Here is a 15,497-nt window from a genome sequence, read left to right on the forward strand (position 1 = left end):
TTCCACGAAATGCAGTTGGATCCTTGCCAGGGAGTTCAGTTTCTTTTAAATGTTGTGTTATTAATTGCTTAAGCAATTCGTTCTGGTTTTATTTGGAACAAATCAGCAAGTGTTGCCATATTTCAAACTCGTCTGCAAGTGGCAGGGTTTTGCTGAAAGAGGTCTTTCACTGGCGAGGACGAGCATCCTCTGCAGGAAGGTCGCTTTTTTCCCCAGCATACTTACCAACCTCCACGAAAGGAGGATATTAAGGAACGTAACTTTTCTCATTTTCAAAGTTATTGCAAATCAATAGGAAATGGAGAGGTTTTGCCATCTGTTGAGGAGAAATATTTAGCTCTTACCAGAGTTTTATCAGGCTATATTGGTATTTTACCCTTCTAGAGCGTCTGCTTGGGTTGTAAGTCTGTATGGAGTGTTGGAAAAACTCATGTATTTTTCAGGGATCCCATCCGGGGAAAACTTCAGATCCCGGCAGATGGTTTTGGATGGTCTGTTGTGGTATTGCATGGGCATACCTAGCACAGTAATTGTAATGCTAGCAGGTCTTTCATTGTTCTTCACCCTCAAGTCAAATTTTACCACTTTGAATGATTCTGGTTCTTCAGGAAAAAAAAAAGCTGTTCACAGGTGGTGTTTGTAAATTTAGCAAGGAAGAAATTTGAATCTAAATCTGAGTTGAGAATCTGAAGTCTTTAATTCTATACATGACAGTAGGAACGTGAGATATGTTCCACTGTACTAAACTCTGTGTGTGCAACAAGAGGTGCTGCCCTCCCAAGTTAACCCGATGGCTGAAGTCATGCAAGAAAAAGTGAATTTGTCCTCTTGTCCCTTTCAAGAGGAATCCTAGAAAAAACTGTGAAAGAGCTCTCTCAGTGTGCTGCAGTTTGTCTGCTTGTGCCACGGCAAGATCCACCAAATGGCCTCTCAAGGCCGCTGCGAAGAATATGATGCAGGAACTTCTTTTTCCCTTACAAAGGCTTTTTGGTTTAATTTCCTTTTTTGTTGTTGAAAGCTTGTTTTTGGGGGGGATGTGTTTGTTTTTTTTTTTTTTTTTGTTTCTTCTGCTCCCTCTTGGGTGTGTTATTTGGAACATACAAGCTAGCTGGAAAATGGAAGAGGAAAACCAATACCCACACATCTTCCAACTGTGCATTGGCCAATTCTGGATCAACAGGAATTTGCTAGCCATGGATACTACTAAAGGTTCATTGCCTCACTTTTTGTATTGTTATGGGGTTGAAATTAGAGGAGGTGTGACCAGAGGCCATCCTGCTTGCACTGATTCCTGGCGCTATGGTTTGCGTATCGTTCGGCATGTTCCTCGCTCACTGCATGGGTGTTTTCATTCAGTATCCCTGTCTCTGCATTTCCCAGGTCTGTGTCAGTTTTCATGCTGAATCCCAGAGCACTATCTAATGCAAAAGTCACCTGCTAGTCTGAACAGCCCTTCCTTCTCCAGCAGATGTGTGCCTTGATGAAAGCTCCCGAAATACAATGGCTTATTGGCTCTGAATCTCCAGAGTTTCTCCTTCACGGTGTTTACGAGACAACTGAGCAGAGTGCCTGGTGGCATAAATCTTTAAAAACAAGGATACCCCAGGGGCACAGCGTGCGACAGCCTCTCACAAACGTGCTTACTAAATGCTTTTGGCTGAATTGGCTGCCTAGCCCCTAGAGGGGCTGCAGGAAGCATCTCCCGAGTGGGGCTTCTGGGCACTGCCCCTCACTGCCCTACTGCCTTGGTGAGCTCAGAAATGTTTAGTAAATGCCTAACATCTTGTTTTGGGTTTACTTTTTCATGCTCGCCTTTTTGGGGACTGTCATCTGCCTGGAGGTTGCGAACTGAGATTTAGAAACAGCTGCTGTTGGCAACTTATTTGCCACTTGGTTAATTAAGAGATTGCCATGCAGATTCGCATCTATTGAATTTCTTCTCTCTGCTTATTTTAAGTGGCTACAATATTGTTGAAATTTTCTGACAAATACAGATGCAGAATCCTTTCATCTGAAGCATAAAAGAAAATGAGCTCCTCTGATGCTTCTTGCACTGTGGCTTTTGTTTCAGCTGCTCTCATTCATTCCCGTCAAGAAGACGCCAATTGTGATTTAGATCCTGCCAAGAGAAAAGGGGCCAGCTGTTGTGAACAGCAGAGGTGTTAGGTTTGCAAAATATTCGTGTGATCAGCTGTGTGTTTCCTTTAGAGCAAGGCACCTTTTTGGAACAAGGAATAATGAAATATATTTCCATACAATCTTAGTCTGGCACACAAATAAAAACACAATCTTGGCATGGTTTTGGAGAGGCTGGGGTGGGGGGAATAGGAAGGTTTTTTTTTAGGCAGTTAATGTATATGAAGGCTTATCTCCTACACGAGCTTTTTTAATCACTGTTGCAGTCACATTTAAATTAAGTCACCTGTATTCTGAAATCAGCATGTTCTGTATCTACCAGTTTCTCGCACCCTTTGCCACTGCTGTTGTGGTTTCCAGGGCCATCCTCTGGATTTTATTCCCTAACACCATTGTTCACACACAGGAACTGTCACCAAAAACCAGTGCTGGCTGCGTGCTGCTGCAGGGCTGCGTTCCTCTGGAAGCAGGATAGACGGCAACTATTCTGGCAGTGCCAAAAACATGATTTAACATTTGTTTGGTTTCATTGTCTGGTGTAATAAAAGGCAGCGTGGTGTGTTGAAGGTATCCTGTGTGGCCTGCTTTGGGAGTTTGCCTTGCAAGCAACATCTTGGTGCAGCATCACTGCTGCTGTGGGCAGCCAAAAGTGGGCTGCAGCTGGAAGGAGGGCTCCTCCCAAAATCATGTTGCCTTGTTTCTCTTACAGGGGAGATTCAGGAACAGCAGAGTAATGTGCCTTGTGGTTTTGGGTGGTTTTTGGACAAGAGGTGTTGTCGTGCTTACTCATTTGATGCTGCACATCTCAGTTTGTGTTGCAGCCCTTGAGCTAGCCGAGGCCTGGCAGTGAGCCCGCAGTTGTAGCCCAGGCCTGGTGCTCATACACCAGCTGAACCCACGGTGTGGTTTTGGTGAGAAAGACACCTGTTCAGATGAGATATTGACTTATTTCATAGCTCAGTCTGGTAGGCAGCAGGCAGCTGTGCTGGTCAGGAGCAGGGGGTGCTACCGAGGTGTCACTGGGGCGTCTGTCACGCCAGGCCATGTCAGCGCACGGGTGACTGGCTTGACACACGTTAAAAACATTAATTAGGTGTAAGTGGTGGGCTAGTGTGTGTTTAAAGGAAACCCTCCCCAAACCTATGATATGCAGAAAAGTACCTTTCAAGGAGCACCCATGTCCTATCACTGCTGTATTTTAGAATGAGTTTTGTCCTGCTGTGCTGTTGGGTCGTTGGAGGTTTAGTCTATTACTGCTGTCCTTGCTTGACAACAGATTGGATTTCTCCAGAGAGGAAATTAGATTTTTCCTTTCCTTTCACTCCATCTCTGTCGTTTGTTTACATGAATTGGCTGATTGCGGTGCGTGTGATAACCTTTCCTTCCCCATGCTGCTCTATTTGCTGTTCCTTAATAAACTGTATTTACACACAGAGCTTCCTCAGCTGCTTCTGGTGACAGCAGAAACGATGAAGAGAAAGCTCAGTGTCTACACGGAGCCGGGAGCACACGCAGGCTTAACCTGTGCCGCTTCAGCCCGTGCTGGATTAGGAGTGTGCTGATGGAGGCAAGGAGTGGCCTTAGCCCTTGGCTGAGGCTGGCAGAGTTTGCAAGTTTGAGTCTCGATGCTTTTTTCCTTTCTCTGGCTCTGAGAGGCACGCGCAGCTCTGGTGCATTAGGATGCTACCATCATCAGTGATTTCTGGTGTCCTGCATTTTACACCTAGTACCATATTACCTGTGCTTTCCTCTGGCTGGCTGATGTGCCAGGGCTTTGTGCAACTGCAATTGTTTTCCTCCCTTTTTGGGGTAGGGCTTGCAACCTGAGAGCCCTTGGAGGGAGTGTTGGGTATATAGTAACAGGGTAGAAACTGCCAAAAATGGTGTTTTTTTTTCCTCTTTCTGGTAGCATTTTTAGAACTATAACCATGAAAATGAATCTGGAGTCAGTTCGTCTCCTTCCCCCCTCAGTGGGAAGGCTGCAGCCCAGACTTCAGGTGCTTTGCCCTGGCTGTTTTCTCCAGGGGATAATCCTATATAATTACAGTCTTGGCAGCTCATAGCCTGAAACTGGGAGGGGGGAGAGAAAACTGCAAAGGCACAGAAAGCAGCTAGCTTGTGGTTTCTGTTGTAGCTAGTGCTTGGACCACGTTGCAAGAATTGCTTTGTGTTTTGGGACTGGAGATGAGTGAGTGAATGCTAGAGAGTTGCTCAGGCAGTGGGATTTAACCTCTTTTCCCTCTTGATATATTATTTGCAAATGACTTTTTTTTTTTTTTAAATAAGTCTTTGCTATTCTTCATTGTGCAAATATCCTGTGAGAATAAATGTCAGCCTCTGAGGACAAATGAGAAGGCTTCTGAAATCTGAAGCAAATGGTCTGCTACCAGCACACAAGGGTGAGACCAAGTAAGAAAGGATGAGATGTGGCCCTTAATCCCTTCGCAGCCCACCCAATGGGGTCTGAAGGAGCTGGGCTAAGCAGGTTTTGAGCCATACCTGTGGCAGCACAAGCTGATGTCAGCCCGGTGTTACTGCAGTCCGTCCTCCCCAGTCACTCACCCGTGTGTCCATCTCCTCTGCAGAGGCTCCCCATTAGCTCCCTCCTCTCATCTGTGCCCCAGCCTGAGCTGCCAGCCCCTCAGCTTTGTAAAACCTTGTCAGCCACGCAGGGATGTGTGGTGGAGCACTGTCCTCTTCCAAAAAAAATGAGGCTTTTTGGTGAGCTGTTGGAGGGAGCAATTAATTTAGGTGTGCAACAAGCTAGAGCCCTGGTTCCTTTTGCAAGCTATCCTTACGTTTCCAAAAACTATTAAAAAGAAAAAGAGAAGTGGGAGCTTTCAGGACTAATGGCTCTCTGCAGATGCTCTGAAAAACGCAGGTCTGAGATGTGCCATACCTCATCTGCCTACAGCAGCACTCCAGAAACATCTTAGTGTCTGCTCCGCTCCCAGAGCTCTTCCAGACGCACTGGTCTCCAGATTAAATGACTTAAACAGCATGCGTTGGTTCAAGTACTGGACAATTGTAGGGAATTAATTCATGGATGTTTATGCACAACCTCTTCTTGGTAAAACCGCAGATGCATTTGCAGAAGGGCCTCTCAGCACTTCATTTGGTCTGTGCAATGAATCTGCTTTTCCCTTCTTTTTAACAAAGATCCCAAAGGGCTGCATAGCAGGCGAAATGCAGTGGGTTTTGTGTGTGAGAGGGAGAAAATGAATCCCGTTTAAAGAAAAGTAGTTTTGGTATTATAAAACCTGGTTGGTAGGTCTTATCTGCCTGTCTCTGGTGGCATGCTGTGGCTGCTGAGAAATAACAAAGCTCTCATTTCCAGTTGTCTCTTCGGTTTGGTCTGTCAAGAAAATCTTATTCCAGCCTTGCTGCTGTTGTCACGTAATATGCAGTGTGGATCAGGTGAGGATTTGTGCATGACAATGTTGCTCTCAGTGTTTAGTCTGCCAGGCCCTAATACTACTTACTGTGCTTTTTAGACACGTTTGGAAAATGCTGCAGGTTGGAAACCTCTGTTGATCTCTGCATCCACCTAAGGTGCAAGAGGATACCCTGACAACCTGGTGGTTAAAGCTGGGTGGTCAGAAAGCCTGACCAAGCTCTGCCCTGTTGGTCCATTGGTGCTTTTCTCTCCATGAACCTTGGCTTCTCTGCCACCCAAGGGCTGGCTCTGCACCAGCCAAGGAAGCAAAACTAGAACATCTCCAAGGTTGTTCTCATTGGGAAGTGTGGGGAGCATAAAGTGGGAGCCCAGGTGCTGAGGGAAAAGCCCCCCTATCTAAAAGGTTTAACACATCCCAGGGGTGCATGTGGCTCTGCTAGAGGCCAGGCAGGGCCATTGCTGCAGTGCTGGAAAAGGACAGTGTATGAGGGCATGTATGTGTAGCAGAGGAGCCCTGAGTGCTCTGAAGTCTGACCTCTTAGTACACTAGAAAATGTTGTTTTGAACATCTTTTTCTTGAGCTTGGCCTTTGTCATTGAGAGCAGCCAATGTTGCTGCTGTGGTTCTTATTCCCTTGGCTAGTATCTGAAATGATTTCCCATGGGATTTCTGAATAACTCAGCGAGAGATCTTTCAGGACAAAGTGATTTTTTTCCCAAGTCTGTGAGTGGGAAGATTTTGCACAACCACACTCGTTCTCTCATGGATTTCATTCGTTTATGCTCTCACGTCTATGCACTCACAAGTACCAATACGTGCGTGTCTACATGTACGTGGTTTTTGTGACACATGCAACACGAGGCAGTGGCTGCTGAGTCCTCATCGCATCCCCAAGGCTGTTCTAGGCAAGCAGCAAACCAATCTTGTGTTTTCAGTTTTGGCTGCTGTCATGTTCCTTGCAACTTCTTGATAATTTTGTTTGTTTGTTTGTTTTTTCCATGCTGCTTTCGTTACTTGATTGAAGTCACAGATGGGGCATGATTGGCACAATGGGCACGTGCCAGTGCCATGCTCTGCCCATCCGTCTGGTGCCTGCTCATCTGCTCACTCTCACTGGCCATGGTACTGTTCCCTTAGTGCCATGATGAGTCTCTGTGCAATGCAACAAACCTTGAATGGTTTTGCTTAAATTAAACCAAACAGCCACCAGAAGTGCTTGATGCCCTGGTCAGGTGCCTGTGGTTCATGCAGAGGCTCCCAGCAGTAGATTTATGAGCTGTAAGGCTGGTAAACAGTGACCCAATCGTTTCTGTAGTGGAATGACACAAAGATAGAGTCCCAAAGAAGGATTTCTACACTTTCAGCTTCTGCATTTCCCAACCAGATTGTGTGTTGTGCAATGAGGCTTGTGGTTTGTGTCTCGTGTCCGTGGGGCACGTGGGTATCACGTCTGCACCACGCATAGGGTTAGGCAATTGTCTTCAGGAAGAGAGGTACTGGGCAAGCAAGCAAGGTCTTTTTTGTGCCTGTCTCCTAGCCCACACAATTTTTTTCCAAGTGGAGCAGCTGGATATATCCAGGAGTTTGTGATGCTGATGGTTGTTTCCACAATTTGTGTGTATGATAAGGCTTTACTTGACTCTCTCTGCTCAGCAAAGTAATTGAGGAGAAAACATTTCTGCTGAAGGAAAGAAATTGAGCTTTCTTGCCAGCTTAGCCACCGAGGAATGAAGTTGATTTCTGTCCTGCAGCAATTGTACATGAGCCAGTAATGGATTGTGTGAACTGGGTGAAAACTGGTGTGGACACAGAGGTCTGGTGGCCAAGCACATCGAGGCACCAGTGAGAGCATCAGCAGGGTGCAGGAAGCCTTTGCTAGGCCTGGGGCAGAGCTGGAACAAGCCTGGTGCTAAATGCTTGCTAAAAAATGCAAAGCTGAATATTTTATCATATCAAATTGAAGCTAGAGGTTTTGGAAAGTCGCTAGACTGTCCTCATATGTAGAACATTTATAAGGAGATGTGATATTTCATATACATGAAGCACCTGCTGAGGTCAGCTGAAAGTTGCACTCACCCAGCTATAGCGGGGTTTGTTGTTTTTTTTTTTTTTCATTGTTTGGCTTTTCTAGAGGAAAGGGCAAAAAGTGATCATATGCCTGTGATAATCCGGAAAAGAAAACAGATGTGAAACAGCCTCCAAAGTGACTTCCTTTCTGTACAGTGAATGACTGCTGCATATCGAGTGATGCACCAGTGACTCAAAACCACATACTTTTATTATTTTCATGCCTCTTTCTGACTTCATCCAGAAGTTGTTCTTGTCCCGGTTATTTTTTTTTCATCTCATACTACCCCAAGCAGTGCAGTTGAGATGTCAAAGTCTTACCTACCTAATGCAGGCTTCCTGTTCCTATAGCAACAAAACTCGTCCTTGTACTTAATGAAGGCACACTGGAGCATGAGTAACTGCAACTTTAAGGCTTAGCAAAACAAACAGAAACACTTCATAGTTGCAGATTAGAAAATAAAACGGAAGTGACCTCTCTGCATAGAATTAAAAAAATCATCCAGGCTTGGGATCCTTCATTAGTAAGAATGAAGCCATATTCATGTCATAAGAAGCTCTGTGCTTTAATCTCATTTTCCTAATTAAAACGTAAAAGCCTTTTATACCAAGTGAGAGTCTTTGAGGATTTTTCCCCCCTTCCTTTCCCAAAGCTGCTCTGTTTGTGGTTAAGCTAATGAAAATTTGGGCTGCTCGCAACAGACACATTTTCCTTTTGTATTGGCAAAAATCCATCAGTGGCTTTTGTCATGGGCTAAAATAAAAGGAGGAAAAAAAAATGTGGTGTCTAATCCTATATTTGATCTGCAAGCTGGTTCCTGGTCAGTTAATATAAATCTGCATTACAGTGATAAATGCTGAACAAGCTACAGATGAGAGAGTGAATGAATGAGCAGCTGTCATCTCTTCCTATTGTCTGATGGCTTTTCAATTACAATTTTAACAACCATTAAATTTTAATTTAAAACAACCATAGGAAACATCCCAAGGAAAAACACCACAGTGCTGTCAGCAACATATCATGAGCGTTTATGAGCCTACATTTCTGTATCAGCATGCCGATAAGTTCTGCACAACATTTGTGGCAGGTTTATGGGCTTGATTATTAATCTGTAGAAGTGAGTGTAGGCAAGTGGGAAATTTGAAATAGTGGGTTCTATTGTATTCCTACTGGCAAAAACATTATTTATGTTGGAATGTATTTGCACAAGGCAGTCCAATTTTACTGCTGTTTCTTCTGGAGATTTAAAAAAAAAAAAGCTGCCTTTCTGATAAATTCATTTTATTTTATGAAGACTGAATAAAGATAGACGGAACTTGTGGTTTAAGGAGGTTTTTGTCTACTGAACTCACTTGTCACAAAGCAGCTGAGACAACTGATAGCAGTGATGGTGGTTAATAGCCCTACAGCAGAAGAAAGGATGGAGGGCAGGATAAGACAGAGAGAAGGCTGTCTTGTTTGAAAGTTGATCAAGATTAGGTATTGCAAAAACAAAAAGCAAACCCAGGAACAACCCACTCAGCAAAATCCGGCTTGAAACTGGCTGAGTCACAGCGTATTCAGCTGTGGGCAGGTGGCATCCCATATGAGTTGGGGGGCTGTATCCTGCTGAGAGTGGTGGTGCTCTGTCTACCAGCAGATTGATTGGAAAGGCACGTAGTGTCTTTGGGTATTATGAAAAGGCTTGACCCCAAATCTATGAATTATCTTTTTCCCTCCATTTTCCTTTAAAATCAGTCTATGTATGTGTGTTATATATGTATTTGTTTTATTAAAATGAAGGACGTTAAGACCTTGAAACCTTTGTGAAGTTAGGCACCTGGCCAGGGGGAAGTAGACCTGTGGACACCTTCGTTGGTGGGGTCCTGACGCCGCTGCATGTGCTCTGTGTTTCAGGGATAGAGCTCTGTCCTCCTGGGCACCGGTTCATGATCACCATGGTGGCGAGCTTCATCGAAATGGCGGGGCAGTTCCTCATGCCGGGGCTGGCTGCCCTCTGCAGGGACTGGCAGGTCCTCCAGGCGGTCATCATCTGCCCCTTCCTGCTGATGCTGCTCTACTGGGTGTAAGTATTGCTTCCTCCCATCATGTCCAAGTCAACACCAGCCCCTAACACTGGATTTGGGGGTGCTCACATAGGTTTTATGTGCTGAGGTGTGGTGGGGACCTGGGAGATGGCTCAGCCATTGAGCTGAAAGTGGTACATTGTCATTTTCTGGCTGTTGTGTCCCCTTTAAAGATGAAAAAGCCTCCTGAGAGGACGCATCTCAGCCTAGCTGTTGTGGCTGCACAGCTAAATTTTCCCCTTAAACCTGACCTGTGGTTCTGGGCTGTCACTGTTGGTTCCTTTGGCCTGGCTTAGCCGAGCTAAATATAACACACATCCGCTCGTGAGCAGCACCCTTGGACACTGCGTGTGTGTGAGGTGGCCAGCCCTGAGCCTCCCTGCTTAGGTTTCTCCCAAATTATCATGTGTTGGGATGATGGCACCGTTCCCACAGGTTACTTCTCCCATCCTGGTTTCTTCTGGTCTTCTGCCAGCGTGAGGCTCCAGGCCCGATGCTGCCTACCCTAGAGAAATGGGAGACTCCCACCTTGGTGCTACTGGGTCTGTCTTCACCAGAACTTTATAAACCTCTCAAAAATCTTACTTTGTGCTTTTGTCTTAATAGTGACACACAGTGGTGGCACAACACAGCAGAGGCTTGCGAGAGCAGGATAGTACAAAAACGTAAGACTGAGAGCAGGCTAGGTAATTAATTTTAAAGGTAATGCTGACTAGATTAAAATATTTACTTGCTATAAGCAAAGGAACAGAGGAACTGGAAAAATTCACTGCTTGCTACTTACCCACCACATACCCAGAGCAGAGTATGGATAACAGGACAAATATCTTTTGGATTGCAGGCTGCCTGACTTTCCTCTTTTTTAATATAATTGTATACATGTATATATGTGTATGCATGTATAAATATGTGCATGTATAAATATACATGCACACACACACACACACACATATATATATATATTTTTTTTTTTTTTCTGTCAAGGATGAATTTCTTGCTAAGGGTGAAGTCCAAATTGCATCAGCCTTTAAAGGTAGCACCCTAACAGCGCCATTGACTGCACCACTGCTTAAAAGTACAAGAACGGAGGCAGCATCTGCAGCAAGGATTGGCACTTTGTGAAGGAAATTTGCGGTTTATTGTATATATGAAGTTAAAAGTTAGTTTTAAAATTTGTTCTTAGGAAGGTCTCTTAGAAGATGAGTGAAAATGAGGCCTAAATAAGAAAGAAAAATATGCTTATAGTCAAGTCTGAAACTATCTGTATTGATGCAAGTGTGGGGCTATTTTGTATAAGATCTATGTATTTATTTTGCTTTTGTATGAAAATAAAATGTACTTATCTGGAAAAAAAACAGGAAATAATGGTTAATTACTCTGAAGAATCAGGTGAACGTCAGCATTTGAAGGAAACAAGCAGATGAAAAGTAAACTTTTTTATTTTATAACTCTATGTGTATGCTTTTAAGGCAACTCAATTAGCATAATGTTGTCTTTACTAGGGGAAACTTTTATAGCAGCAACTGGATGTTGTCTGGGGCATACACAGTACTGACCTGTATAAAAGAATGCCTTAAAATCTGTATATAGGGGAGATTTTTGGACGTTTAAACATAAAAAAAAAAAAAAAAAATGTTTCATTATAATCCTGGAAAGTAATTCTTCTCTTTCCTCTATCTTTACGTGAGAAATTCAAATCACTTCTGTCAGAAATTTTCCTACTATGGTCTGAATTATCCTGCGTTAACTGCACAACTCATTTATTCCCTGCCTGGCAGCAAATGTCTATTGCATGCAGTGCTTCCTCCTTCTCCCTGCTCCTTCACAATGGTATTAGTAGGCAGAACTCCTCTAATATGTTATAAAATTCTAATACGTCCTATTTCAAGGTGATAGGATGGTTCCTGTATCATTTGTCAATCAGTGTAAAAGTGAATGTCACTACTTCCCATATTCTGAGCCCTTTTTATTAATTTTACAAGCCTTTTTCTGCTTTTTGAAAATAGTAATATTGCTCATGCATATTTAAATGAGCAGCTAATCACTATCACTTCTTTCTCTGCCAGAACTTGAAAAAAAAGTCTAGAAACTTCCTAGAAACTTCCTAGAAATTGCACAAATTTGTCAAATTCCGGATGGTGAAGTAAAGCAATATCATTTGTACTGAGGAGAAACGTCATCCTTGTTAATTCAACAGACTGGGAGATGCCTTCTAGAAAGAAAGTGACCCTAAAACGTTTTCCATCTCTCAAGTATTTTCCCAGAGTCCCTCCGGTGGCTGATGGCTACGCAGCAGTTTGAGGCGTCCAAGGAACTTATCTTTCAGCTCACTCGCAAGAACAGGATGAACACGGAAAGCGACATCAAAGGAGTGGTGCCCGGTGAGTAGGACAGACAACCACAGGTCTGGCTGCTCAGGTGAAATCGCTTGCTCTTCTCTAAAGGCTGCGCATGGCGGTGCTGTCTGGAATTAAATAATCTATTTACCACCTGCAAAACCATCCTATTCATTCATTCATTCATTTTTTTTTCTCAAAAAACTGCTCCAAACTCCAGCACAATGTTTAATATTACTCAGCCTGCTGAGCAGTCTTAATATTACAATCTCACCTGGCAGTGCCATATGCTTTTAGGGACATCTCTTGAATAATTTTGCCATGGCTGCAGAGAGCGCCATCAGCTCAGCACGCCTCTGGAAAGTGTTTTAAGGAAGCTTCTGGTTGGGATCCTACCCATCACGCAGTGCTTGTTTTGTTGGCTGGGAGAAGTGGCAGCACTCAAGACACAATTTCTAAAACACCACTCCTGTGGCAGACCTAAATCACATCCCTGTTTCTCTTTAAAACCGTACTGCAGGAGGCATTTTGCCTTCTGCTCCTGTAGCTTCTGAACAATGCTGTCCTGCTGGTGACAGCAGCAGAGGGCAGTTTTTGGTTCAGAGCTCCTCTCCTCCTCCTCACAGGCTTGACAGTGCCCACAGATACCCGTTTTACAGTGTCCCCTGCAGTCTGTATCAGGCTACCTACCACTCAGAAAAGAGTGGAAATGTATTAGGGTGTTTTTTGCAGTTTTTCATACCCTACCTACTATGACTCTGGGAGCTGGAGGGGTACATCACCCCCACAGCTGTGCTTTCTCTGCATTTGGCTATTACTCGCTGTCAAGAATCTCTGGAGAAGCTCAGGTCAGTCCTTGCTAAAGGTATCAATCAGCCCTGGGATAGACTGCATCCAGAATGGAAAAACATCACTGTTAAAATCAGTGCATCGTGAATGAAGCAGTCTTTATCAATAACATCCTTAAAAACTGATGGGACTAGGGAAAAGTCCAATTTGGGTCTGTGTTTCATCTTGGTATTGATACCAAGGCCAAAGGTATGGTATTTCTGGTGCAGTTGGCAGACTTGTGTTAATTGTCATGTTTGCAGGTGAATTGTATGTCAGGGGTTTCCTGGATCTGCATCGAACATAGCATGGCTCTGCAATGTAAATGACATTTTTCTGGTAAAGCTCTGGAAAGCTCATGGGTACAGAGCAGCTGTTAATGCAGTGATCTCCATCACTGTCTCTTTTTTGCAGATCTTTCCCAGAGTAAATGAACAATCTTGGAAAAAACTTGTTTCTGAGGCAATGAAATGTCTCACCATTGGACTTGGAGACAGCTCAAGCTGTCTAACCAGCTCTAAATTTGGCCTTTCTTAGCTAGGCAGTGTATTGAATTTACAGACAAAATAAAATGTATTTTTAAGGGGAAAAAAATAATTACCTGAGTTTCCTTTAAGGGAAATTGTAAAGATGCAACTCAGTGCTAGAGGGATTTATTTAAGCCACTTATAATGATATTGTCCACGGAGGAATGCTAAGTGTCAAAATGGTTTTATGACTATTACTTGTGACTGATTACTTTTTCCAGCAGTTTCACGGTAGGGGCACACTCCTGTTTAAGGAGGGACTCCCTTTCATGTGGAAAGCAGTGTTATTACACATCTTGGTGCTATGGACTCTCTGCCTGCAAATATATTTAGACATAGCAGTTGTCAGTAAGTTACCTTTTGCAGCCTTTCTACACATAATACAGAACGTGCTCAGTTCTACCTCCTTGCTGTTGCTGGACTTGTTTTATGGTGTGAAGTCGGGTTGGTTTTGTTGTTTTGTTTATTTTTCCTTTCTGGCTTTGTCTTTTTTAAAGTCTTTCTGCAGCCCCACATAGTAAGGCTTTTCTAGCCCAGCTCTGGAGCAATGCTTTATGTTTTGTAGGGAGAGAAAAACGAAGCAGTTATCACATGGATGAAATGAGCTTAACTAAAGATTTTGGAAGGGCATTCTTCTTCTGCATACATGGGAGCATTGATCATTTGAGTGAGGACAGGAGAAAAGCAGAAATTCTGAATGAAAAATATGATTAAAATGCACATCATATGTCTCTGGGTGGGTCTGTAAGCAGAAGAAAGCATATTTCTGCTTTTGTGTGTTGTAGTTGCATATACATAATTGCTGTAGCGGGGAATGGGCAAAAAGCTGGTATTCGTGTGTGAGAAAGGGTGCTATTCAGCCTGATGCTGATATCTATTTCTGCTTGAATCCCTTGTGGAGCTTTCCTATCTGAGTGAAGGTTTTTTGTTTGTTTGTGATTAGGTTTATTCTCTGCTTTCCATCCCAAAATGCTGGAAGCTGTTTCACTCTAGTTAAGGCCCAATGTGTTGCCGTCTGATATTAGTCATAGCAGCCTTGTGTGGCTGAGTTACTCGATTTATCTAAGCAGTAAGCTGCTCCCATACAGTCCCTTCCAACTGGAAACCTCAGCGTAATTCTACTCATGTGTATCAGTCAAATTAGTGTATGCTATGGCACAGGTCATTACAGGAGTTGTACGCTCACATTCGGGGCAATTGGCAGATCTTTTGATTTTTGGTAGGAACAGTTTGCCGTCGTGAGGAGATTTCTGGTTTTATTTGGTTGCACTTTCTTCTGTAACACTTAAGAAAAGTAGGTGTACCGATTTGATCTCTTTAAAGCATCTATAAACACTCCTAGGTCTCAAAATTTTACTAGCTGGCTCAACACTTTGCCCTCCTTTAGTGACAGAAGTTTAAATTCGTTTTTACAACAAAATAAATATTGTTATCCAACTGCATATTGAAATGTCGCTTATAAAACAGGCTTAGTAAGTTTTGTTGACAAATTATGTCAAACACATTCAATTCCCATTATCCAAAAGAGTCAGCTTCAGTCATGAGCAAATTAAATATTTTGATAATATTAATTTAGTGGAGGTTTTTCACTGCCAGGTTCTTCTAAAACCTCCACATCTCTTCCCTGTTCTCCTGTGAAGCAAGGAACAAACACGTTTCAGTTGTAGCTATAGGACAGTCATTTTTAGCAATGCGAAGTAAATGCTAAGGAAGCAGAGAGAGTTTACTCTTTAGAGTTTTTAGGGAAATTGGAAATCCCAAAGCACGAACTGTCCTGACACCTTTTTAAAGGTGTGTTGTACATTAGCTGGTTTTTGTTATTTTGGTAGGGTGCATGTTTTTTCCGTCACCTTTTTCAGGGTTGGTTTGTTGGCTGGGAGAGATCACCTGCTGCAAGCTGGTCTCTGCTCTACCCATATCTAGCCCATTGCTTTGTTTGGGTGCCTTTGGGAATGCACAGCTTGGGAAACCATAGCAGCAATTATCTAGGTGTCAGGTTTGATGCTCCCGTGGAAGCCTACCATGGTGTGTTTTTTCCTCGTCTTCACCTTTGGTCAGTGATGTTTCAGATGTTCCTTAGCAGAAAAAATGACTGCTCGACTGGGTGGAATAACAAAACCACCCTGCTCAGCTCTAGGT

The 15,497-nt window shown here is 43.4% G+C and overlaps 1 protein-coding gene across 2 annotated transcripts in view; it reads left to right on the forward strand.

The window, feature by feature from the left end:
• Positions 1-15,497, forward strand: part of SLC22A23 (solute carrier family 22 member 23) — a 94,815-nt gene that overhangs the window by 57,994 nt on the left and 21,324 nt on the right. For both annotated transcript variants that reach the window (XM_038174184.2, XM_027451709.3), the window contains exons 4-5: positions 9,498-9,666; positions 11,921-12,048. In XM_038174184.2, coding sequence (XP_038030112.1) covers positions 9,498-9,666; positions 11,921-12,048 — 297 coding nt within the window. The remainder of the gene's footprint in view (positions 1-9,497; positions 9,667-11,920; positions 12,049-15,497) is intronic.

This window comes from Anas platyrhynchos, chromosome 2 (assembly GCF_047663525.1).
Source record: "Anas platyrhynchos isolate ZD024472 breed Pekin duck chromosome 2, IASCAAS_PekinDuck_T2T, whole genome shotgun sequence".
Lineage (NCBI taxonomy): Eukaryota > Metazoa > Chordata > Aves > Anseriformes > Anatidae > Anas > Anas platyrhynchos.